This window comes from Muntiacus reevesi, chromosome 8 (assembly GCF_963930625.1).
Source record: "Muntiacus reevesi chromosome 8, mMunRee1.1, whole genome shotgun sequence".
Lineage (NCBI taxonomy): Eukaryota > Metazoa > Chordata > Mammalia > Artiodactyla > Cervidae > Muntiacus > Muntiacus reevesi.
The window spans coordinates 73,182,054-73,207,627 of NC_089256.1; the positions used below are offsets into that span (position 1 = coordinate 73,182,054).

The 25,574-nt window shown below is 38.5% G+C and overlaps 1 protein-coding gene across 2 annotated transcripts in view; it reads left to right on the forward strand.

The window, feature by feature from the left end:
- Positions 1-25,574, forward strand: part of TNIK (TRAF2 and NCK interacting kinase) — a 391,768-nt gene that overhangs the window by 241,265 nt on the left and 124,929 nt on the right. For both annotated transcript variants that reach the window (XM_065943139.1, XM_065943140.1), the window contains exons 4-7: positions 2,304-2,429; positions 17,135-17,245; positions 19,452-19,542; positions 22,096-22,226. In XM_065943139.1, the coding sequence (XP_065799211.1) occupies positions 2,304-2,429; positions 17,135-17,245; positions 19,452-19,542; positions 22,096-22,226 (459 nt within the window). The remainder of the gene's footprint in view (positions 1-2,303; positions 2,430-17,134; positions 17,246-19,451; positions 19,543-22,095; positions 22,227-25,574) is intronic.

Sequence of the window (25,574 nt, forward strand, 5' to 3'; positions counted from 1 at the left end):
TCATAAGTTCTTATTTTCTTAATGATATGGTAAGCTTTTTTAGGCACTTTTCTCCTTCTCCCATGTCAGTCACCGTCCTGTGGAGAACCTAGGAGACAGGCAGCAAATACTTGTAGAACGAGCCCAGCTTCTCACTAAGAATGACCCAGGCTGAGCCTGCCCCACTGCTGCTGGAAAGTGATTGATGTTTTACTGTCTCATTTACTTGTCCCTTTAGTTGAAAGCAGTTGCCAGGTCACCCCGGAAACCCTCAGGTTTGTTTTCTCCCCTTGTATCTAGGCTTCCCTAAAGTACATCTGCTCCCATCCTACATTCATCCATGATTATTTGGCCCCACGTGGTGGATTTAAAATAGCTAATATGCATGATCCTCAGACATTCTGAGGTCTGCTGCAGGACACTGCAGCAAGTTGAAGGACTGTGAAGGTCATTCTCTCCTTATACCTGTGGTGAAGACGTAGGCAGTTTTTGATGGCCACAGGGAAGATTTCTTGGGTCAGCAGTGTGCTATCCCGTCCCCCAGCCTCCTTTCCAGCCCTTCACTCCTCTACTCCTTTCCATTGTTAAGGCCACGTGCTGCTTCTTAGCTCAGCATCCCAAGCACACATTCTATTTTGAGATTACCTACTCTTTGACTTGGATAGGCCATGTGATATGTAGCATGCCTCATTCTCCTAGGTTTGCAAATCTCCATCACTTTTTAGGAAAACTGATTTTTTGTGTGGTCAGAAAGTGTCAGCATTTCACCACTCCTCTTATTGTTACCAATTCCTTTCAAGCTATAAGGAAGGCTACTGTAAGTGGTTGGACATTTTATAGGTGTTCACTTTTTTATTAATATTTATTCACAGGCATTTTGCTTGATGCTAGGATATTATAAAGAGCTAAAGCAGGAAGGGTCTCTTTGTTTATAGTTTTTATGGATTGATAGGGAAGAGAGGCTTCAGTCAAATGTTTAAATAGATAAATGTGGATTGCAGTTCTGGTAGGTGCTGCGAGGGAAGAGATCCGCGATCATTTATGGGACTAGAAGCATGTCAGGCAGATCAGAGAGCTTTATTGGGGAGGGGGCTCTGGAACTGATACTTGAAGGCAAGAGAACTTACAGTCCATGGAGAAGAGAGTCAAGAACAAGGGCAATTATGACTCAGGATGACCTTTACCTCTATTCCAATACCAACAAATGTGCAGCTTTGGGGGTGGACAAGATATAGCGGGTAGACTTGACATTACCCGACAGAATTGGAGAAGACATCCCTCAGGAGTATCCATTAAACTCAGTCAGGAATAATGAGTAGAAATAGTGTGAAGAGGAAGAGGAAAGAAGACACTCGTGGGAGACTACAGAAGGGCCCAGCATTGTTGAGATTGAGTAGCTGGAGGAGGCAAGAATTCAGGTAATGGTGATGTAAAAATCTTACACTCAGAGATTCTTACTGCTGCATCTAAAACAATCATCCTGGGCTCAGAAGTTTTTCCACCAACCTCAAAAATAAAATACTGTTTAAAAGTCCAATTGATGTGTACACATCAAAATAAAATTACAGGAGAACACGCACACCCTTCATTAGTGATGCCAGGTCTTCTAAAAAAAAAGGCTCAAGTTAGTGGACTCCGAATTGAAACTCAAAATGAATGAAATCTGGATTCCGAAACTTACTCTGTCGGGGGGTTCTTTCTTTTCACATCTGTGCCACTACCACACGTCCCCTCTCTTTTCATGTGTACTTTCCTGAAGGTGAGATGGGTACTCTTGCTTTGTGAACATCCTCAGATCGAGAGAACTTACCCTTGCTTCCTTTCCCATCTGACTTTCATAATCTTCCACTGGGGACTTCAATAAGAGGAGACTTCAAAGAAAATGAACCTAACAAAATTTAAATTGAAGAGCCTGTATTTTTTTTTCTTTTCACTTTTCTTAGTCTTCCTTGAACCAAGTATGATCAGTGATAGGTACTTGATAGACAGATTTCCCAGAGGCCTAGAGTGAGTTTTATCTCAATAGCAAGTCTACCTTGATCTCTTCCAGGTGAAAAGATGAGGAATTTTTTTTACTCTCAGGTTGCATACTATATTGGTTTGCTATACAAACAGAAGACCCCTTTCAGCTACCAATGTGTTGTCTTGTAAATTTTTTCTTTGTAGTCAAGAGACAAAGTCAAGTAGTATGATAATAATGCTTGTTTGTTACCATAGAAGAAAAAACTCAAGTGTTTGCATAGTTGATATAGATGGTGATGAAAAATAGAATCCTACTAAAGACAATGGATTTTCATGACAGAATATTTATGGTTCTAACACAGGATGAAGAGGAAGAAATCAAACAAGAAATTAACATGTTGAAGAAATACTCTCATCACCGGAATATAGCTACATACTATGGTGCTTTTATAAAAAAGAACCCACCAGGCATGGATGACCAACTTTGGGTATGTAGGACTGTCCACATTTGCTTTTCTTACTTAAAAAACAACCAAGACTGAATGATTCATTTCTCTATTCTAATTACTGAGTTTGATTAGGTACTTTTTCCTTGAAATCCTTTATTCCATGATTTCCACAACATTGTGTTTGCAACGTTTTCTCTCATTTCCTTGAATACCTGTCTTTCTTCTATCACTTAATGTGGACCATCCCTAAAGCTAGTTGTTAAGCTCTCTTTTTCCCCATAAAATGACTACCTTTATTGAATTTTTATTATACTTTAGGTACCATGCTATAATATATATATATATGTATACACACACACACACACACACACACACACACACATATTTACATTTATTTATTTGCTGTGCCACTTGGCTTGCAGGATCTCAGTTCCCCAGGCAGGGATTGACCTGAGCCTTGGCATTGAAGAACCAAGTCCTAACTGCTGGACTGCCAGAGAATGCCCACCACATTATTTTCTTTTTATGAATTCTATCATTTATTCCAGCTCTTTGAGGTAGACATTATTATCTTCATTTTGGGGGGTGAAAAAACCTGTATTTTTGCTTAAACACTTGATGACAAGGAGTTTAGTAGCCTTTAGAGATGAAGAGTTTTTATAAATCATTAAGAAAATAAGTAAAATGATTAATGGAAAGACTGAGTTAAGATAAGGTGGCAATTTAAAAAATAAGAAATATCAACTACCAATAAAGATGTTTTTAAGGTGTAATCTTACTAACAATATAAATACAAAAGAAAACAAGAATTAGATACCACTTCTTATCCAGTAGACTGGCAAAGGTTTTTTTTAAATGATATACTCAGGATGGACAGTCACACCCTCTGCTTATAGAAATGAACGTTGGTATAACTTTACTTAAAGACAGTTGGAAAACACACACACACAGATATATCTATATATGTATTTAATCGCCCAAAGGAAATGCCTTACTTTTGACTCAGTATTTTCACATACAGGAATGTATCCTAAATTTAACTACAGAAAAATATATGCATTGTAGATGCTAGCCAATAGGGAATCACTTAAGTAAATCCATTAAGGGACAATACTCAACCAATTAAAATGATGTAGATCTTTGTTTACAAATGGATGAACATGACCAATTATGGTAAAGATATTTTAGAGTCTTTTTAGAGGCTATGATTAGATATAGCACATTCTCATTTTTTTTCAAAAAAAAAAAAGAAAGAAAAAGGACCAATATGTACACATATAGTAACATGATGGGGATGTCTAGAATAGTGAGCACCAATAACATTGAGGGTGTTTGTTTCTGGGTGGTAATTTCAGTAGTTTAATTTCTGAAACTGTTTTTCATGTCTCTTTAAAAACATATATTTATTTATTTTTGGCTGTGCTGAGTCTTCATTGCTGTGCAGACTTTTTTCTAGTGGCAATGAGCAGGGGCTACTCCCTCGTTGAGTGTGAGTACTTCCTTTTGTGGTGGCTTTTCTTGTTGCTTGTTGCTCTGAAGCCTGAGGCTTCAGAGCTCTCGGGCTCGGTAGCTGAAGCTCCCAGGCTCTGGAACACAGGCTCAACAGTTGTGGCACTCGGGCTTAATTACTCTAAGGCATGTGGGATCTTCTCGGTCAGGGATTGAACCCTTGTCTCCTACATTGTCAGGTGGATTCCCCACCACTGAGCCACCATGTCGTTTTTAATTGCTTCTCATTGGGTTATCTTTGTTCCTTACAAAGACAAGTTCTGAGGACAAGGAATGTGTCTTTTGCATCTCAGTGTCTTAAACACCAGGAAGGAGCTGGGCATGTGATGCTGACAAAATAGTTGTCTTATGAATGAAAGCAACATGATTGGTACACACTTGGTTGCTACTATTTTATTATTTTTATTGGTTCAAACTGATCATTGCTACAGGTACTTTTGAGAGTTCAGCTTCCCTGTGGCCAGTAGGTTCAGGAGGATGTGATGAGATGGCATGAGTGTGAATATCTCTATGTTCCCAGAGGACTTCTATACTGCCAAGAATCTAGCATTTTAGCAAGGACTCCTGCCGTGCCATAAGCTGCAGCAGAGGACAAGAGGAGAATGATAGCTGTTTTGATACTGTCTGCAGAAGCATTTTTTAGTTTGGTTAGAACTATGGCTCCAGATTAAAAGAAAGTGTTAATATAGCTTTGGAATCACCTCCAGTTTATCACCTGAGGTAGCACAACTATTTCCAGATGAGTCACACCTAGCTGTTAACATCATTCCTTGTGTGAGATGGGCCAGACCAGGTAGTTTTCTTGTTAGGCTGAGCTATTAAGATTAAAATTTGGGCATATATATTATAAATCATTGGTTGAGGAAGGAGAGGAGTGGTCAAACAGGGCTTGACTTGTTTTTTACTTTTTTTCTTGAAACTGAGATTTTTTTTAAGCTGGAAAAAAATTAGTTGTCGTTTATTTTACTGGATCCCAGTGAAGCTTATTTCTTTCTCAGAGCCTCCGAGCTCATTAACAGATGGACACAGAATAAGAATGCCGACATCCCGAAATATGACAATGTAGCTTGGCCTGTGAAAGACATTGCAAGTTGTTGTTGTTTTAAATGAGCAAAATTTGCAGTCCATTTTCAGATTGGCAGTGGGAGAAAGCAGCAAGCCTGTTTGCATCTTGCAGAGCACAAACAGGAGGTTTGATGCTCTAGAAATGAGTCACTGCTTCCAGTTCTCACCCTGGCCCATTGCTCTTGTCTTGGAGATGGCTGTGGTGGCTAGGAACCAGGAGCTTGCGTGTGTATGTGTTCATCTAATCACCCACTCATTCATTCATCCAACAAATACATATCAAGCACTTGCTAGGCATGAGGCACTCTTCTAGACACTTAAGATAAGAAACATCAGTGAACAAAACTGATGGAAGCCCCTAGTTGCATGAAGTGTACATTCTTGCTACAGACCACAATCATATTAAGTCATAAAACTGTTTGAAAAGCTGCAAGTGCATATGCCTAGAAGAGCAAGGAAAGGCTAATGAGGATGCAGGTAGGGGCTGCAGTGGCCAGGGGAACCCCCTTGTAGATAACTTTGAGCATTCCAGGCCTGGTGTTTTCAGGATTATCAACAAGGCCAATTGACAAAAAGATGTGGGAGATGGGGCCAGATCAGGCAAGGGCTTATAGGGCATTGGCAGGATGTTGGCTTTTCCTCTGAGTGAGGTGGGAGCCACTTGAGGGTTTTGAAGGGGGTTGGGGAGAGAATCGGACTCACAGGGTGAAGGAGTCCCTCTGGTTGCTGGGTTGAGAGTAGGCCAGATGGGGGCCAGAGGAGAAACAGGAAGGACCAGGGAGGAGACTGTTAGAGCAAGCCAGTCCCCTTCCTGAAGTCCATAAAAGGGCATTTGTAATTAGTGATCACGGGCCACATGGGGAGGACCCCTGCCTTCACATTCCATCTTTCCCACCTGCAATCAGATGCTGGTGGCAAAACACAGTAGTTTCAGGCCCCACATCCTGCTTGGAAGCAGAGGACCTCCCTTTTTGTCAGATGTCCTTTTGTGTCCGTGTAGAGGACTGTTCTGACTGTCCCCACTAGCTAGTCCATTAGCTTCTGTGTCACTGAGGATAAAAATACAAAGCTACGAAATATCTCATAGGTACAAGAGCATCATTTCTTTTTCTAGTTGTTCTGTGTGATAAGAAATTTTAAGGAGGAACTTAGAAAATTAAAGGCAGAGCAGAAACATAATAGTTGGGAAATTAGTACCAGATCACAATATTGATGCAAAGTTGGTTATAGAATATAATAGTGTGTACTGGGTCCAAGGCCTCTGACTCATTAAACCACAGGCATTCTGTGCTAACAACAATGGCAAGTAATGTTTATCACCTGCTTAACTTTGGCAGAGTACTGTATTTGTTTGCATTGTCATATTATTTCACTATATCTTCATAACTACTCTACAAAATAAATATTCTCATTATCCCCACTTTACTACAGATGAGGAAATTAGGCTCAGAGAACTTAAGAAGTTTGCTTGACGATTCACAGCTACTGGGTGATGAAGCCAGTGTCTTAGCTAACCTCAAGCTGCCTGATGCTAGAATCAAACCCCGGAACCCTACATTCTTCTCCTTTTATTTGTGAAAAATAGTTTCAGAAGTTGCAAAAAATAGGTCAAAGGTTGGTGTTCCAAGTAGTACTGAAGCTTTGTGTTTAAACGTGTATTTTGGCGGGGGCCTGCAGCCCACACCATGCAGGATCTTAGCCCCCTGCAGTGGGAGTATGGAGTCTTAACCACTGGGCCGCCAGGGAAGTCCCTAAACAAATGTATTTTTGAGTTCACCATTCATTTTCATTCATGAAAATTTCCCATGAAATTCCCCATGAAAATTTTCAGTTTCTCCAGCTTTCTGAGAGGATAGCGAGACCTGTTAGCTGCTGCTACGAAGATGGTATTTTTTAAGTCTTAGAAATACACTTTGAACCTTTTGGGAGTGTTTTAGCAAATAATTACAAAGGTCACAGAGAGTTGACTCTTTGGGTTAATGGCATTCTTTTAGGATTACATTTCTTTAAAAATATTACCATGGATTAAATAGAGACAGAGCCTGTAGCAACCAAGAGTAGCACTCTGACATTTGTTCCCAGTTTTCAGACCACAGGAACTATTCCCCAGGGTATTTCCTGTGCTGTGGCTGGAGGCCAGAGGTTTGCACATATGCCACCAGCCAATATACGTGCTGTTTTAGGTGTCTGATTGAATTATAATCTGTGTGAATTCTATCAGTCTTGTCGCAGAGATAAACTCTTGTTTAGTCCCAGCTCTTTGTGGACATACAACTACTTCTGATAATGGCCAAGTAATTCTCCCTTATCAACTGCTCAGGGCCTGATCCGGAAATCAAAAAAGGGAGCTCTTTCAATAAAGATTCCAATCTCTCCGAAACAAGGCGCCCTGACACACAACATGGGCATCTCATTCTGCTCCGTCTCAGCGGAGACAGGCCCTCCACTTTGCTGCATGCCGTTCAGACACTGGGAGTGACAAGACCTGTCTACTACACGGGCAAATTTCCTCAAGTTAGAAAGCAAAATCACACATATTTTGCCATCTCTTTTGATACCATCACAACAATTACAGGGCTAGGATATCTTATAAAAGGAAATAAATTTCTGATTAGTTTCCAAAACGTAGGTTGGTCAAGTAAGATGGTGGCTCAAGTGGTAAAGAACCCTCCTGCCAGTGCGGGAGACACAGGTTCCGTCCCTGGGTTGAGAAGTTCCCCTGGAGAAGGAAGTGGCGACTCACTCCAGCATCGTTGCCTGGAGAATTCCATGGACAGATGAGCCTGGCAGCTACCGTCCACGGCATCGCAGAGTCAGATACGACTGAGTGACTGAGGACACATGCAGTTTTGTTACTAAAGAATTCCCTTTCTTCATATGGACAACCTGAGTTACTTGTCTGGAGAAGTAACTGAGTCTCATTATTCGTGAGTAGAAAATTTTAAGACTGAATAAATAGTAGGCATAGTGATTGTACACTGTTTCCCAGTCTTGGAGCTGCCCCACTGCATGAGCTATAGACACAGGATATAAGTTACTTAAATGCAAACACAGAGCTAAAGTTACACCTGATTTAATACTGTGCTACTGAGCTTGAGTTCAGCTTTAATGGAGTCATTTTTATGAATTAATGGGTGATTAAGTGACAAGAGTGTGAAAATGATTTCTTTTTTTATTCTAATGAATTTCATTTGAACTGTGCTTCAACTGCTTTTTACCTTAGCAAAAGGTAGACTTGATGTATGCCCAGAGTTACTCTCTCTGCTCAGCTACCATCCTCTGCTAAGCTTCTTTTTGGACTTCCCAGGTGGCGCTAGTGGTAAAGAACCCACCTGCCAATGCAGGAGACATAAGAGACTAGGGTTCCATCCCTGGGTCAGGAAGATCCCTTGGAGGAGGGCATAGCAATCTGGAGAATCTCATGGACAGAGGAGCCTGGCAGGTTATGGTCCATAGGGCCCCAAAGAGTTGGACACACACATGACTGAATCAACTTAGCAGAAAGTTACTTTGTTAATGGTCTACACAGCCTTCTGGTTCCTATTCTAGATTAATTTTGAGTCAAAGGCAATGTTACTATTTGCATTACACTTCTCAGAATTCTCAACTACCAAGTTTCTTAGTGGTTAGTCCTAAGTCTTCTAGAGCCAGTGTTGTTTTCTTCTTTTTCTGTTGTTAACTTTTCTGAAAACTTGCTCCCCTCTCACTCCCCATAAATTCTTTCTAAGAGGCAGACTTGTAAATTTCACATAGCCTTTGAGGTTAGTCTGTTTTGATCCAAGGCTCAAATGGACATGTTATGATTTACCCCTCATAGGAAATACCCTTCAGAAGATCTTGCGTGCTCTCTGAGAAATTTGAGCACCAGGTACCAAATCCAGGAGGCAGCTAACTTCTCTTTCCTTGAATGCTACCATGCTAACTCTGAGGTTGCTCTCTCCTTAGACATGGTTGACCACAGAGCATTTCTAGCTGTCAGTTGGTCAAGTTTCTTGTTGCTTAAAATACCAGCTGGCTTGGTACGTTCAAACTCTGATTGTTATTTTCAAAATGCATATCCAGAACCTTTATTGACAAAATCTGAGATTTCACATCATTGGGGCTCATCTTTTTATCTTTGGAACACTTAGAATTTGTAGTTATAAGCATTCTCTTTTCAAGTCTAAAAATATAATTCAGAAGCCAAAGGAGTTTTTGTTTCCCCAAATACATGCTGGTTTAAAAATAGGTGCAAAAACCTGTTTAGGTTTCTCAGTTGGTTTCCCAGTTTGAAATTGCCAACAGTTTTGCTGTTGCTTTATAGCAAAACAGTTTGCTTTACCTTTCCATCAGTTGATTGAAATGATAAATGTATACCCAGCAATTGTTGTACCTCTGTGCACACTATTTTTTGTGTGTGTGCGACTTAAACTACCTTTGGCAAATGAAGCTGCGTTCTGTAACAAAGTACTGAGTTTGGGTTTTGTTTACACCTTCATAAATCATGCAGATGGGATCTGTGGCTAATTCCCAGCTACACATGATAAAAATATCCTGTGCCTTGCTGATGTTTCTGGACCTTCAAGGTCAATAGGCTGATCCTTTGCAGACTTGTGAATTCTTAGAAGTTTATCTTTCCTCTCCTTTTCTTAGATTGTCTGTGCAATCGCTTGGTGCAGTTGTTGTTGTTTAGTCACTAAGTCGTGTCTGACTCTCTCGTGACCCCATGGACTGTAGCCTGCCAGGCTCCTCTGTCCATGGGATTTCCCAGGCAGGAATACTGGAATAGGTCGCCATTTGTTTCTCCAGGGGAATCTTCCCGGTTCAGGGATCGAACCCAGGTCTCTTGCGTCTCCTGCATTGGTAGGTGGATTCTTTACCACTGAGCCACCAGGGAAGCCCTTGATGCAGACTTCCTTCATTTTAGGTCGCCCTTCACCCCCCTGCTCCTTCCTCTTCCTGTCCTATCTCTCATCCCCCCTTTTACTATAAAAGGGAAGGAATCTGTTAGTGGTCATTCTTCTTGTGACTGACTGACTAGTGACATTTGGGTTAATATGTTGCTGTCAAGACATTCTGGGCTAGTCCTGCAATTTTAAAATACCTTAAAACTTTGTTTCTTGCTACAGGAACATAAAACCAATCCACTAGCAAGTGAGTTAATACCTTTGGGACCCCAGAAATCATCCTAAGCCTCGTAGGCTGGCTCTGAGAATAGACCTTTTAAAATTCTTTCAGAGGTGACTAGGATTGGAAAGGGTAAGTTAGAAGTGACCACATCTGCTGATTCCAAAGCCGTGCCCCTCCCGGTTAGGGGCTGACCTCAGGGAGGGCTGAGATAGTGCTTCGGAAACTCCGTCTGGGATCAGCTGAGGCCAGAGATCCTTGTCTTCTGTACTGTCCTGAAGGAGGAGGAATGCACAGGAGGGCATTAAAAGAAAACAATCTCCTTTCCCCACAAGCTTTGAGAGGAAACCTCCTGCTCATCAGACCAAAAAATAATAATAATAATAAAGTGATAAACAACCATGCAAATTGTGAAATATGCTAGAACTCTTTGTTTTAAAATTTTTATCATTTTGATTTAGATAGAAATAGCATCCCACGTTCAACAACACAAGCAACCTTTTCCCTAATAACTGGGTTGCCCTACACACACCGTGCTGCTTTTTAAATATCTTCTCCTTGACACGGTTCCAGGTAGGGCCCCGGCCCAGCCCCCATCGTGCCTGAGCGCAGTTCTGTGTTCCCCTTCAACTTAACCTTCCTCCTTTCTTCCCAAGTGACATGCGTGTGTATTTTCATTTTCTGACCCAGTTATGTAGGGGATAGTGAGTGAGAATTTCAAATGTGAGATTCTTTTTAAACCTCTCCCACCGTCTTCCAACCTGCCAAATAAAAAGCTCCAGTGTCCTGGGATGCACCTACGTGTCCTCTTGCTGTGTGATACACGCTTGAAGAAAAAGAGCTGCATCCTTGGTCCTCTCTCATTAATAGAAGTTTTAGAAACACACGTGGCCCATTCCCTTTATAGGTGACCTTTTAGTCATTTCCTAACCATCCAAGTGAAGTCGATCTTGGGAAGCTATTAATGCTGTCTTCCCAGCTGGAATTTTTTTTTAATAAATGCAAACAGACCAAAGAATGGATAAATAATAGAATTTGAGAATTCTGGCTACCAGAGGCTTTATATTCTGTAAGACAGTGTTCCCATCAGCTATGTAAGGCTGATGCTTTTGTTTTTATAGTGGTGAATGTGGAGTACTGAGCCCAGTGGAGTTAGGGAACATGCCCAAGGTCATATAGCTAGTACTTGAGAAAGTATGATGCTTTCAACCCTGCTCTAGTTACTTAATGAGTATATATACCATAAATAAGGCTGGGGACCAAAACTAAGCTTCATTTCCAAGTAAATAAATAAAAGAGAATTGAGGGGAAACAGAATGAATGAAACAGTAAGTGCAAACCATTCAGGCCAGTGCCTGGCACATGGTAGATTCTCAGTAAATGTTAGCAAGTATTGTTGCCCCAGTGTCAATTCTTTGAGGACTTTCTTTCAGGGAAAATATTAATGATGCATTATTTCTTGCTTTGCAAGATGTGAAGTTATTGACTTATCGCTGCTGGGCTTGGCATGTCGAGCCCTGTTGCTGTTTATTAATGTGATGAGGTTACTTGTGGTGAGGGAGGGTCCCCACTGCGCAGTGGCAGTAATTATCAGTGTTGCTGTGAGGCTGCAGGAACTGACTGCTAGCAAATGCTGGTTTCTTTCTTTCTTTCTTTCTTTTTTTAAAAAAGAAAAAATCCCATTACATAATTTAACAATCATTTTGTTCCATAGTGAGTTGAAAAGAACTTAGCAGCCTTCAGCTGGAGCTGAATGGAGAAGCAAATTATAGAAATCACTGACATTAGTGCCTGGCTAGAGCAGGATTGTTTCCCACTGAATATTTGAAAGTATTCTGTCCAATCTAATTTTGAAAGACTGGAGTCAGTGGGCTTCCACTGCTTGCCTTGGGAACTGTAATTACGTGGCCTAATAGAGCTCGACGCTGGGGCATTTTCTCCAGCGGGTGCAGGAGCAGTGGATGCACTTGTAGGAGGTATGGTCACTTGCTTTTCAAAATGGGATTTGGAAAAGGAACACAAACATGTTTTGCTCACTTGAGAAAATGTTCTTCTATCTCTACCCAAGGAGAAGAGAAGTTTCTTTGTTTCTTTGGTACATCCTGCTGCTGTTGAAACACAATTTACATACATAGAATTTTCTTTAACTTTGTATTTATAGAGAATCCCCCAAATACACAAAAGTGGACAAAACAGTATAATGTGCCCCAAACTAGCCCCAACAATCTCAACCAATTGTCAATCCTGCCCCATCTATGTACCCATCTACTTCCTCCCTTCTGTTATTTTGAAACAAATTTCATCATCTTTTTTTCAAAAAGAAGAAGTCTGGTAAAATACATATAGCATGAAATTTGCCATTTTAATAATTTTAAAGTGTATAACAGTGGGATTAAGTACACAATGTTGTGCAGCCATCACCCCTGTCTAGTTCCAAAACTTTATCACCCCAGAAAGAAACTCTCTATCCCTTAGGCTGCAGCTCCCATTCTTTCCTCCCCCTGAAAAAACCACTAATCTGCTTTCATTTTCTGTGGATTTGCCAATTCTGGATATTTCATGTAAGTGGATTCATACAACGTATAGCTTTCTTCTTCTGGCTTCTTTCAGTTATTAATATCATGATGTTTTCAAGATTCATCCACATTGTATCATGCATCAATACTTTTTTCCTTTTCATATCTGAATAATACTCTATTGTATGGATATACTGCATTTTATTTATTCATCTGTGATGATGGACAGTTTGGTTATTTCCACATTTTGTATATTGTGAACAGTGCTGCTTTGAGCATTCATATGCAAGTTTTTGTTTAAATACATGTTTTCAATTTTGAGGGGTAGGTATATACCTAGAAGTGAAATTGCTAGATCATATACTATTTCTTTTATATATGTGTATATATATATATATATATATATATATATATATATATATATATATATATATATATATAGTACTTCTAACTTACTGAGGAACCATATAACTGTTTGCCACAGTTTACATTTTCTCCAACCATGTAGGAGAGTTCTAATTTCTTCACGCTCTTGCCAACACATTATTTTCTGTTATACTTTTTTTTCTATTTAAATTATAGTCATCCTAAAGGGTGTGAAGTAGTATCTCGTTGTGGTTTTGACTTGCATTTTCCTAAAGATTGTTGACGTTGAGCATCTTTTCATATGATTGTTAGTCATTTGTATATCTTCTTTGGAGAAATGCCTGTTCAGGTGTTTCACCCCTTTTTCAATTGTGTTGTTTATATTTTTCTTGTTGAGTTGTAAGTGTTCTTTATATATTCTGAATACTAGACCCTTATTAGATATGTGATTTGCACATGTGTTGTCCATTCTATGAGTTGTCATTTCACCCTCTTGATAGTGTCTTTTGATGCACAAAATTTTTAATGTCGATGAAATCCAATTTCTCTCCTTTTATTTATTTTTGTTGTTGTTGTTGTTTGTGCTTTCAGTGTCAAAGTTAAGAAAGCATTGCCTAGTCCATGGTGGTGAAAATTTACCCCATGTTCTCTCCTAAGAGTTTTACAGTTCTAGTTCTTATGTTTACATCGTTGATTCATTCCAAGATAATTTTTATATGTGATATGAGGTAAGGATTCAACATTATTCTTTTACATGTGGATATCCAGTTGACCCAGCCTCATTTGTAGAAGAGACTATCATCATATCATTTTATCTTTAGTATTGATACTTCAGTATGCTTCTCTAAAATATAATTATTTTTTCACATAACCACAATACTATCATCATCCTTAAAAAACGTCAACCACATTTCCTTGATGTCAGCAAATATCCTAGACTCTAGATTGTTCTAAAAATTTTCAACAGCTTTTTAAAAAAAATTAGTGTCCAGATAAGTTGCATTCATTGCAATTTGTTGGTAGACCTTTTTAAATGTTATGAAACCTACAGATTTCCCTTCCATCTCTTCTTCTTTCATTATATATATTTGTTGAAGCAAATGAGCCGTTTACCCTTTGGAGTTTTTTATCCTAGGTTTTGTTGATTGTATCCCCATCATGTAACATGTTTGTTCCTCAGTCCTCTTAATTTCCTGTAAATTGGTAACTGGAACTAGATGCTTGATCAGATTTAGTTTGGCCTTTTATTGTTTTGCTTTGTTTTAGGCACGATTACTCCTTAGGTGATGTTGTGTTACTCTAATCAAGAGATAAATCTTAGTTGGTTATTTTCTTTTTATGTTAGCAGCCATTGGTGCTTAAATCCACTAATTTATCAGAGGTTGTAAAATAGTGATATTCTAATTCCATTATGCCCTTTTCATTTATCAGATGAAATATTGTTTTTGTGAAGAGAAGTTTTAGCTCTTTTATTGTGTAATCATGGTGGTAAAACTTGTAAAAGAAAGGCAGTGTAAATTCTTGATTTTTTTCCCTTTATTTTTACCAGTTTCAATATAAGAAATTGGTTTTTCAGTTTCTTCAAACAGTGCCAATTACATTCTTTTTGAGGGCATGTTTTTATTAATGCATTTACTTAAGCATATTCAGTGTGTTTCAAGACTTTGCAGTTATTATTCTTTTTTAAAATTTATTTATTTTAATTGGAGGCTAATTACTTTACAATATTGAGTTACACTGACATGAATCAGCCATGGGTGTACATGTGTTCCCCATCCTGAACCGCCCTCACACCTCCCTCCCCATCCCATCCCTCAGGGTCATCCCAGTGCACCAGCCCTGAGCACCCTGTCTCATGCATCCAACCTGGACTGGCGATCTGTTTCACATATGATAACATACATGTTTCAAAGCTATTCTCTCAACCATCCCACCCTCGCCTTCTCCCACAGAGTCCAAAAGTCTGTTCTTTACATCTGTGTCTCTTTTGCTGTCTCACATATAGGGTCATTGTTACCATCTTTCTAAATTCCATTTATAGGCATTAGTATACTGTACTGGTGTTTTTTCTTTCTGACTTACTTCACTCTGTATAATAGGTTTCATTTTCATCCACCTCATTAGAACTGATTCAAATGCATTCTTTTTAACAGCTGAGTAATATTCCATAGTGTATATGTACCATAGCTTCCTTATCCATTTGTCTGCCGATGGACATCTAGGTTGCTTCCATGTCCTGGCTATTATAAACAATGCTGCGATGAGCATTGGGGTGCACGTGTCTCTTTCAGATCTGGTTTCCTCAGTGTGTATGCCCAGCAGTGGGAGTTCTATTTCCAGTTTAAGAAATCTCCACACTGTTCTCCATAGCAGCTGTACTAGTTTGCATTCCCACCAACAGTGTAAGAGGGTTCCCTTTTCTCCACACCCTCTCCAGCATTTATTGCTTGTAGACTTTTGGATAGCAGGCATTCTGACTGGCGTGAAATGGTACCTCATTGTGGTTTTGATTTGCATTTCTCTGATGATGAGTGATGTTGAGCATCTTTTCATGTGTTTGTTAGCCATCTGTATGCTTCTTTGGAGAAATGTCTGTTTAGTTCTTTGTCCCATTTTTTGATTGGGTCGTTTATTTTTCTGGAATTGAGCTGTATGAGCTGCGTGTATATTTTTGAGATTAATTCTTTGTCAGTTGCTTCTGATTCTCAGATTATCCCATTTTGGCCAGTGAGACCTCTTAAAGTTGACTCTTTGATCCTTTCTAGCATGATCTTATAGTCTTTGATAGCTTCCTGGCTCTCATATATGATAATTTTACAGCTTTTTGGGGGGGGCTGAAGCATGCTCTTTTGTGGCACTTTTCAAATTTCTTTACAAGAGCCCCTGATCGATCTGTGTACTTTCACCAGCTCTCTGGAGAAGAGTGGAGAGTTTTGTTACACTTTATAAAATCATAAGAAGACAAATCAGAATGACATTGGAAACTCATTCAGAAAACTAATTTTATGAGTTTTTAAAATAATTTTTTGCGTTTCACCTGGGCATTTAGAAAAAAAAGAGAACATTATTTCTGCCCAAAGATTTTTGCAGTCTGATGGGTTATCTTTTAGGACCTGGTGACATGGTGCTGATGTTAGGAATGCACATTTGGACAAAGCCAAAACCATCCATGTGATTTCATTGTCTCTATTTTAGTTCTGTTTCTAGCATCAAGTCAGAGACTGATTGCTAGTCATCCTAAACTATTTTCTTATAATTATGTTTAAAAGTACCTAATAAGGTGACTTTTGCTGAAGACTTTTGAAGAAGAAGGAGAATGTATGGAAATGGATGTAAAAGCAGATGGATTGCTTTTTTTCTTCTAGTCTCTACTTCTCCATTAAGTAAGGGAGATGTTTATTTTCTGCCTATTTTATAAAGTTGCTGAGTACTGTAATGAGTTTATATTTATAGAGAACTTGGAGCTTTCTGGATGAAAGGTGCTAAATTAGGGCTTATTGTTTAGTGAATTTATCTGATATGTCCAGCCTCCTGGGAACATTTGCTGGAGTTAATTAAAAGCAGATCGTCCTCACTCTGACAGCTTACAGTGCCACTTACAAACCAATAGCATAAACAATGTGCACTTCTATTGTTCTGGCTTGGGATTGCCTAGACAACCACAGCTCTTTCAGAGAGGGGAATGAGCCTACTTTTGTAGGAAAGATGAGCTTGACCACTAAATAAAACCACAAGAATAGTCTCAATTCCATATGAACCACCTAGCTGCCCTCATTTAAAACACAGTTTCCAGTTTGGAAAGTTAAAAATAATCTTTACAGGACTTCCCTGGTGATCCAGTGGTTAAGACGTTACCTTCCAGTGCAGGGGATGAGGGTTCGATCCCTGGTCAGGGAGCTAAGATCCCACGTGTCTCAAGGTCAAACAAATAAAGCATTAAAAAAAGAAGCAATATTTGTAACAAAATTCAGTAAAAACTCTAAAAATGGTCCACATTAAAAAAAAATCTATCATTTGGGGGAAAAATAAAGATAAAAATTTGTTTTATATGTCATTTTATGATCACTTTTTTTTTGCAGGAATGGCATTCCAAAGCAACCAGCTAGATACCTGATGCTTTCTTAACACAGTAGAAGTCTTGAAGTGTAATTATAGTAATGGCCTATTTGCTTCCTTTGCCAGTTGGTGATGGAGTTTTGTGGTGCAGGCTCTGTCACTGACCTGATCAAGAACACAAAAGGTAACACGTTGAAGGAGGAGTGGATTGCGTACATCTGCAGGGAGATCTTACGAGTAAGTGACAACATGGGACACCTTGGGAGGTGTTGACCTATACACTGACCTTCCGCTAACTCACTCCGTAATTCATATCTGAAACCTCCTTAGAGCTTTATTCTAACAGTGATGGTGGCAGTGGTAGGTGTTGTGGTCTGCTGTGACGAAGGGAGAGCCATTCTGAATAGGCTTCGCAGGTGGCTCAGTGGTAAAGAATCTGCCTGACAATGCAGCAGACACAGGTTTGATTCCTGGGTCAGGAAGATCGCCTGGAGGAGAAAATGCCAACCCACTTCAGTATTCTTGCTGGGAGAATCCCATGGACAGAGGAGCCTGGCAGGCTACAGTCCATAGGGTTGCAAAGAGTCAGATACAACTGAGCACATACACAACAAAAAAACTGAATAGGCATGTGCACTCTCATTTGAAGGGTTAGTTGGGTGATTTCTCTTAACCTGGGATTCATTTCCTATGGAGGTTCCAATTGGAAATCTGATTTTAGATTGCAGAGATAGTTTTCCACTTAGGAGATGGATTGTTTAAGGATATTTTGGTCACTTGTTTGAGTTTTCAATTTGTGAAAGTTTATAACTAATTTAAGGCTTGTATGACGTTACCCATTTTAGTACATAAAACCTAGCTTAACTGATTTTACCTTAAAAAGTTTCCTTGAGACAATCTCTAAAATCAGTCAAAACAGTTGGGCAAGAATGTGCCCATCTGCTCAGTTTTGCCCATAAATTCCAGAGTCAGGCAGTCTGGACAGCAGTGTCACATTTGCTGAGTTCACTTCAGGAAGAAGATAACTGGTCATATTTTAGTTTGTTTGGATCAGTTTAATTATCTCTTGCTATTAATAAGGAGGCTACTATATGTCCACTGAACATTCCTATACTAGATCTGCTTGACATTTATTTATTTGTTCTGCCTTCTTAATGTAAGGGAACAAAACATAAAACTATTTCATAAATTAGAATGCTTGATATTGTAATGATGTTATTTCTCCCCAGTCTGATCCTTGGTATCATAAACTGCCTATTCAAATCCTTTTAGATACACTTGTGGATGTACAAGCTGATATTTAAAACATTATATGGAAATAACAAAAGGCCAAGAATAATCAAGGCAATTTTGAGAGACAAAGGTGAAAAATTTTTGCTGCCAGTTTTCAGGACTTCTTATAAAGTTGCTAAGTAGTTAAGACAGTGTGGTATTGTCATAAGAATAGACAAATGGCCAAGGAAATATGACGGAGAGTCCATGAACAGACCCACTTATTCTGGTCACCTGATTTACAACCAGAGCAGTGCTAAGTGCATGGGGAAAGTACAGAAAATTATAAATAAAAAATGACAACACTTGGGTATCCATTACCTTGAATTAGCAAGCATTGATATAATATGACTTGCTTCAGTATGCCAATTTTAGATTCTTTTAAGTTACAGTGTATCTGAGAAACCACCTTCGAACAAGTCTGTTTTTAGAACTCATACCACATAAAAGCCAAAGTCAGGATAATTCATGGAAAAATGGAACACAATGAGGTTGAGGTGTCACTGAATAATTATTTCACATAATGAGCACAAAGTCACAAATATCATAAAGCACTAAAAATGACGGTGGTGAACATTAACAAAGGAAGTAAAAATTGCTGTTTTCCTTTTTTTCAATGTGAGACGTTGATTAAAGCTAATGGGAAATTTCTTGGCTGGTCTGAGTAATACTGTGCTTGATTAAAATTACATAATAGAAGATAACTTTTAAACTTTTAAATTCAAAAATTGCCTCCAAAAGTGGGGACTTCCATTAAATCGGTTTTCTGTACAGACTCTAGATGTTCCGTGTACCAGCTGGCGAATACATGTGGTCCTGACTTTTCAGAGTGCTGTTAGCTGAAACATGTGCGTGTTGGAACCAGCCATATCATGGCTTGTGTGGTTCCTTGTTACCCGAGATCAAAGTTGATATGCAAATGTTTCATTTAGCACAGTACCGTGCATTGTAAGGGCTGCCTGTATATTTCCTTATACTGATCAGTTGCTTGCAGTTTAGAATAAATAAACATTGTCCTATATTTGAATTATGACCACATGAAAGATATGAATACAGTAATGAAAGAATCTCTGGGTAAGTTTAAATTTTTTTGATCATTAACCTCCACAATATATTTTTTGCATCTGGATTTATATTCCTATTAACCCTTCCCAACTCTCCATCACGCCAGGGGCTGAGTCACCTGCACCAGCATAAAGTGATTCATCGAGATATTAAAGGGCAAAATGTCTTGCTGACTGAAAATGCAGAAGTTAAACTAGGTAAGAACAGAATCCAGTGAGCCTAGGAATTACAGGAATTGGTAGGATTGTTTCAGCTGTTTTTCTTTTTAAAATAATGAATGTAAATGTATCACTCTGTATTTGGAGGGCATTGTACCTAGAATGGAAAGGGACATGTTTCTTTTCCTATTTAAAAAACATTTTTTAAAAGCACTTTTAGAAGTGAACTGGTATACAATATTATAAGCAGAACCATGTACTTAATCAATGTATAGAAATAATTGAGCTTATTTTTTAAGCAAAGAGCCTTTAGATTAGATGTGGCTGACCTTGAAATGGTTTCCTATATCTTATAGTTTATGTTATTGCTGCTATAACAGAACAATGATGACTTATTTTTTAATTGAAAATATCCACACACATTTAGAGTAATGAATTTCCTGCTATATTCCCCTATATTTTAAGTGCTATTTACATCGATTTCATTATTACCTAGGGCACCTGTACAAAATGGATGCTTGATATTCTACTTTACACACATATTGATTATCCCACTTCCATCTGCCAGAGTTGTCAGTGAGGGAATCCTTTTCTCTGGTCCTTTCCATTAGAGCCCTTCCCACAAAAAATCTGGGATTTTCCAGATAAGGTAGAGAATACCCACATGCATTTGACTGCTTGATGTATATAAGTAAGAGCATACATTGACAGATATCCTGTAAGATATGCAATTTGTCTTCTAGAAATGAATCACTGTCCATATGAATGTTTCTTTTCAAAGAGATTTAAATATCTCCTATGTTTATATCCCAAAGATTCGCTCTTGCCTTTTTGTTAAAATATATAATTTCCTTTTTTTTTCTTAGTTAGAATTTGGGGCCAAGCTTTCATCTCATGAATATTCCCTTTTAAAACAAAAGCATACATTAGGTAGGAAACAGTTATGTATGTACTGACTACATAAGCTATCCTCAGAATGTTCACTCATCACTATTAACAGTTACTTGTGAGAGACTATTATGTTCCAGATCATGTACAAAATGTTTGAAGATAGATGATTTCACTTAAACATTATAGCAGCTCCATGTGACTTTCAGCATCCTCATTTTATGGATTAAGAAAATGAAGCTCCAGGAGATTTATCTACTAGGTCACATACAAATAAGTGTCAGAAATGAGATGCAAATTTAGGCAGTCTGACTCCGGAAACTTAGCTGATTACCACTTTTTTTCTTTGTATCCTCTAAATACACTCCTTTGTGGTCCAAGCTTGCTTTTTATTTAACGCCTATTTTTTGTCTCCCATGGAGTCCTGATATAACCAGATATAACTCCTTGTGCTTTTCTCATTGGTGCACTTTATCCATTTATATTAATATATGCAGTTTAAACATATACATTCACTGGAGATTGTCATGGGCTTCCCTGGTGGCTCAGATGGTAAAGAATCTGCCTGCAATGCAGGAGACCTGGGTCGGGAAGATCCCCTGGAGAAGAGCATGGCTATCCATCCTAGTATTCTTGCCTGAAGAATTCCATAGACAGAGGAGCCTGGCAGGCTACAGTCCTTGGAGTCACAAAAAGTCAGACACAATAGAGCAACTAGCGCGCACACACACACACACACACACACACACACACAGATTATCCTCTAAATTAAGTAAGTCAGACAGATACCATATGATATCACTTATGTGTGGAATCTGAAAAAAAATGATGCAAATAAACTTATTTGCAAAACAAATAGACTCACAGACATAGAAAATAAACATGGTTATCAAAAGGAAAAGGTGGGGGAGGGATAAATTAGGAGGTTGGGATTAATATGTGCACACTGCTATATATAAAATAGATAATCAACAAGGACCTACTATATAACACAGGGAACTCTACTCAATACTCTGTAATAACATATATGGGAAAAGAATCTGAAAAAGAGTAGATCTATGTATCTGTATAACTGAATCACTTTGCTATACACCTGAAACTAACAGAACATTGTAAATCAACTATACTCCAATCTAAAATAATTGAATATATATATTTAATTTAGCTGCTGTCACAGTAGTAAAAAGGAAGAAACATCCTGAGTGCCCTCAACAGATGAATGGTAAACAAAGTGTTGCACCTACAGACAATGGAATAATATTCAGTCTTAAAAAGGGAGAACATTCTAATGCATGCTGCAACATGCATTAACCTTTGAGGACATTACATTAAGTAAAATAGGTTAGTCCCTAAAAGACTAATACCGCATGATTCCACTTATATGAGGCATCTATCTACAGTAGACAGATTCATAGAGACATAAAGTAGAATGGTGCTTTCAAGGCACCTGGGACAGGAGGGAGAAAGAGGAGTTAGTGTTTAATGGTTCAGCTGAGGAAGATGAAAAAGTTCTGGAGTTTGGATGGTGGTTATGGTTGCACCAGAAACTGAATGTACTTAGTACCACAACACTGTCCACTATGAAGTGGTTAAACTGGTAATTTTAAGTTGTATATTTTACCACAATAAAAAAAAATACTCATTCATTTTATCACCGTTTAAGACCTTAGGCCACAGACTGTTCATTTGTCTCCCCTTAACTAGTGGACTTTGGAGTCAGCGCGCAGCTTGATCGAACGGTGGGCAGGAGGAATACCTTCATCGGAACACCCTATTGGATGGCTCCAGAAGTTATCGCCTGTGATGAAAACCCAGATGCCACATATGATTTCAAGGTCTGTCTGCTTACTTCTTCATTAAGTTTCCAGGCATGCCTCAACATCTCACCCTGAGACTTGTAGAGAATTTGCTCATGGCTTTGGGCTTGTGATTTGTGTAATCCAAAGGGAAAACTAAAAGACATTTCTTGAGTTTAAAATGATTCTCACATTCAAGTGAGAATCTTTTTAACAAACTCACCCATCATATCTCATTGCCTATTTGTAAAAAAAAATATATGCATATATATATATATTTAAACCATTTTCTACATTCTTTTAACCTTCTCTTGCTTCTTACTAGAAAATAGATTTCTATTTCGGTTGTAGTTTAGATTTTTGGCAAAGCATATGTGTTCTGAGAGCTTTTTATGTTAAAAGAAACCAAGACATGAGTTCATTTTCTTAGGTCATCTTTTTCTGGTTAAAAATAATTATATTTAGTCATTTCTACATAGTTCAAAGTTTAATTATTAGAGTTTCTTTTCAAAATGAGAGAGAAACAGATGGGATGTTGGTAGCTACTTTACAGTGTTTCTATAGCCTATTGCCATGTTTGATAGAAATTTGATTTGTGGCTTGATATTTTGTATCATCAGCTGGAAAATTGCTAGTAACTCAAAGCAGTGTTTAAGTGGAGAGGTGGAAGTTTTCTCCTTCTCCAAGAAGGCCTCCTCTTTTCCACAGGTGCATGGACTTTTCACCAAAGACTTTAATGATTACTTTGAAATACCCTCATCTTACAGATGTGGGAACTGCACAATGAATACCCAGTTAGTGGTCTTCTCATAGACTTGGCCCCCATATCTCCAAACTCTCTGTTCAGAGTTTTTCCTAAATATTACCATGTTTCTCTATGATGCACTCCTACATAAATATATATAGGAGTATAAATATCCAATATATAAAATATAAATGTCCAATTTACCAACAAAACAGCCTCTGAAGAGTATATTTGAAGAATTCCTCTATTAAAGAACATTTTTAGTTCTCCACATATGGTGTTATTATTGAAATCAGGTCACAAAGATGCAAACATTGCAATGTCTTTGGGACCCAGTGTCTCAGGGCACTGACAAAATTATTTGCCTCTTTGGAGAAATGCAAGTTTGAAGGTCTAAAAACAAAATAATCTTCTGTAAATTTCCTCCTTCTTTCACAGTTAGTCACTATAATAACCTGACAACAATCTGTCTGAACACAGCTGCCAAGTTAAAAATTAATCTTTTGCCAAAATAAATGTCATTTATTTAAACTGTTAATGATAAGCACATTTAAATAATTTAATTTGCAAATCCCTCCAGAGGAACCACTACAAAATATATGTCCCAGACCAGATATGTGTACCATGATTGACTATAAGCAATTCTTCAACCTATAGTTATACTTAACAAGTGCTAACTGGTCTATATCTTGGCCACAGATATTTTAAATTGCTTTATAGCATACCATAGAGAATCAGAGTGTTTCAAACATTTAACCTCATTTTAGCCTGTAAGTATTTCGTCTGCCTATAATATATATGGGACTTTTGTTCTATGGCATAAAATAGATCCCTGTGACTTAGCTATTTTCTAGAAGAGGACTCCTGTGATCAAGCCAAAACTTGGAATTAAACTGATATCTTGAATCTCTTTCTTCAGACTGTGGTTTATAGTGAGATTAAGGAATATAGCTTGGGGTCGATGAAAAATTTTTGAGCCTAATGCATAATCCTAGTGTGAACAAAGCCTGATGCATAACCCTAGGTGTGGACACAACCTGATGTATGAATAACCACAGGGAGCATCGTGCTGCACTGGGAGGTTTCAGAGGTGCTGGAAGATCCTGAGACATTAGGAAATCAAAGATTAATTTCTCTGTCTTTTATTAAAAAATAAAGGATTGTGACGAGAGAACAAATTCAACCATATCAGTCATTTTATACCTTCAGCGCAACTTACTTTGTATGGATTGTCATAAACGTAGGTTGTATAAGAGGAGGAAGTCATGGCAAGAATATGAGCTTCGCTGGCCACTTGTCATGAGTGGAAGAAGGAGCGCAACAAAAGGGTGGATTAGGAAGACCAAGCAGAAAGGAAGATTTGGGGGTTCTTTGAAAATTCGTTCCAACCACTTTGCAGTTTTACTGAGGATCAGAGAAGAAGCTATACTTTACATAATCTTGCTACTTCTTTCTCAGCATCAGATCTTATCCTTTTTTTTCTGTTCACTGTTCTTAGGAACGTGGCCTGTCACCAGGAGACAGCTCAACAACACATTGACTTTCAAAACCATTTATTCATTCACTCAGTGTGTATTTATTGAATACTCACTATGCAAAAGGATTTAGCCAAGCTCTACATGTATATGCAGTTTTTTACTAGAAAGTCCATTTGCGACCTTATCAAAGTTCAGTGGTTTGTTGCTGTGTTTGGTTGTCCATTTGACCCAGTGTGTATCCTAGCTTCAGAGACTGACCTTAGCACTTCAGTCTGTCACGTGCTGTAGATACTTTCAGCCTAGAGGCTGAAAGTTCAGAATAAAAGATGAGTTGAAGGCCACTGGGCCTTGTTGGGTTTTCTTTCACAAAAGCCCTTTCTTTAAAATAAAAACAAAATGCAAAGGAGTATAGTTTGGTTTTATTATTTATTTCTTTTTTTAAAGATTTTTTAAATTTACTTTTGGCTGTACTGTGTCTTCGTTGCTATGCGGGCTTTTCTCTGGTTGCAACAAGCAGGGGCTGGTCCCTAGCCGTGGTGCACAGGCTTCTCCTTGAGGTGGCTTCTCTTGTTGTGAAGCATGGGTTCTAGGGCACTCCACTTCAGTAGTTGCAGCTCCTGGGCTCTAGAGCATAGACTCAATAGTTGAGGTGCACAGGCTTATCTGTTCTGCAACATGTGGGATCGTCCCCGGGCAGGGATTGAACCTGTGTTTCCTGCATTGTCAGGCAGCTTCTTTACCATTGAACCACCAGGGAAGCCCCTGAGTATTATTTTATTTGCCTAATGTCTTTAGAAACTGCTGTTGTTGTTGTTTTTAACTATAGCAATTCAATAAAATAGGAGGTTCTATATAAGAAAATAGGCTGAAGAGCCCATGATTTTTGTTGCAGTCTGGTTTTGTCTGATATCTACCGGGCACAGTAAGCCACCGACTGAAAATAACCCCTATCCTAAGGAGGAGAGCCAGAATCTCATTTGCCTGGTGTTTTCACTTTCCCCTAGAGCCCTTCCTTTCTTGTTTTCAGAAAATCTGTCAAAACACTTCAAGCAAAAGGCAAGGTTTCATTTTCCTGATAAGTATGTGGGGCAATAATGAAAGCTTTCTCATTTAATAATAAGCATTCAAAAGACTTGGAATTAATAAAACTGTTCAAAATTCCTA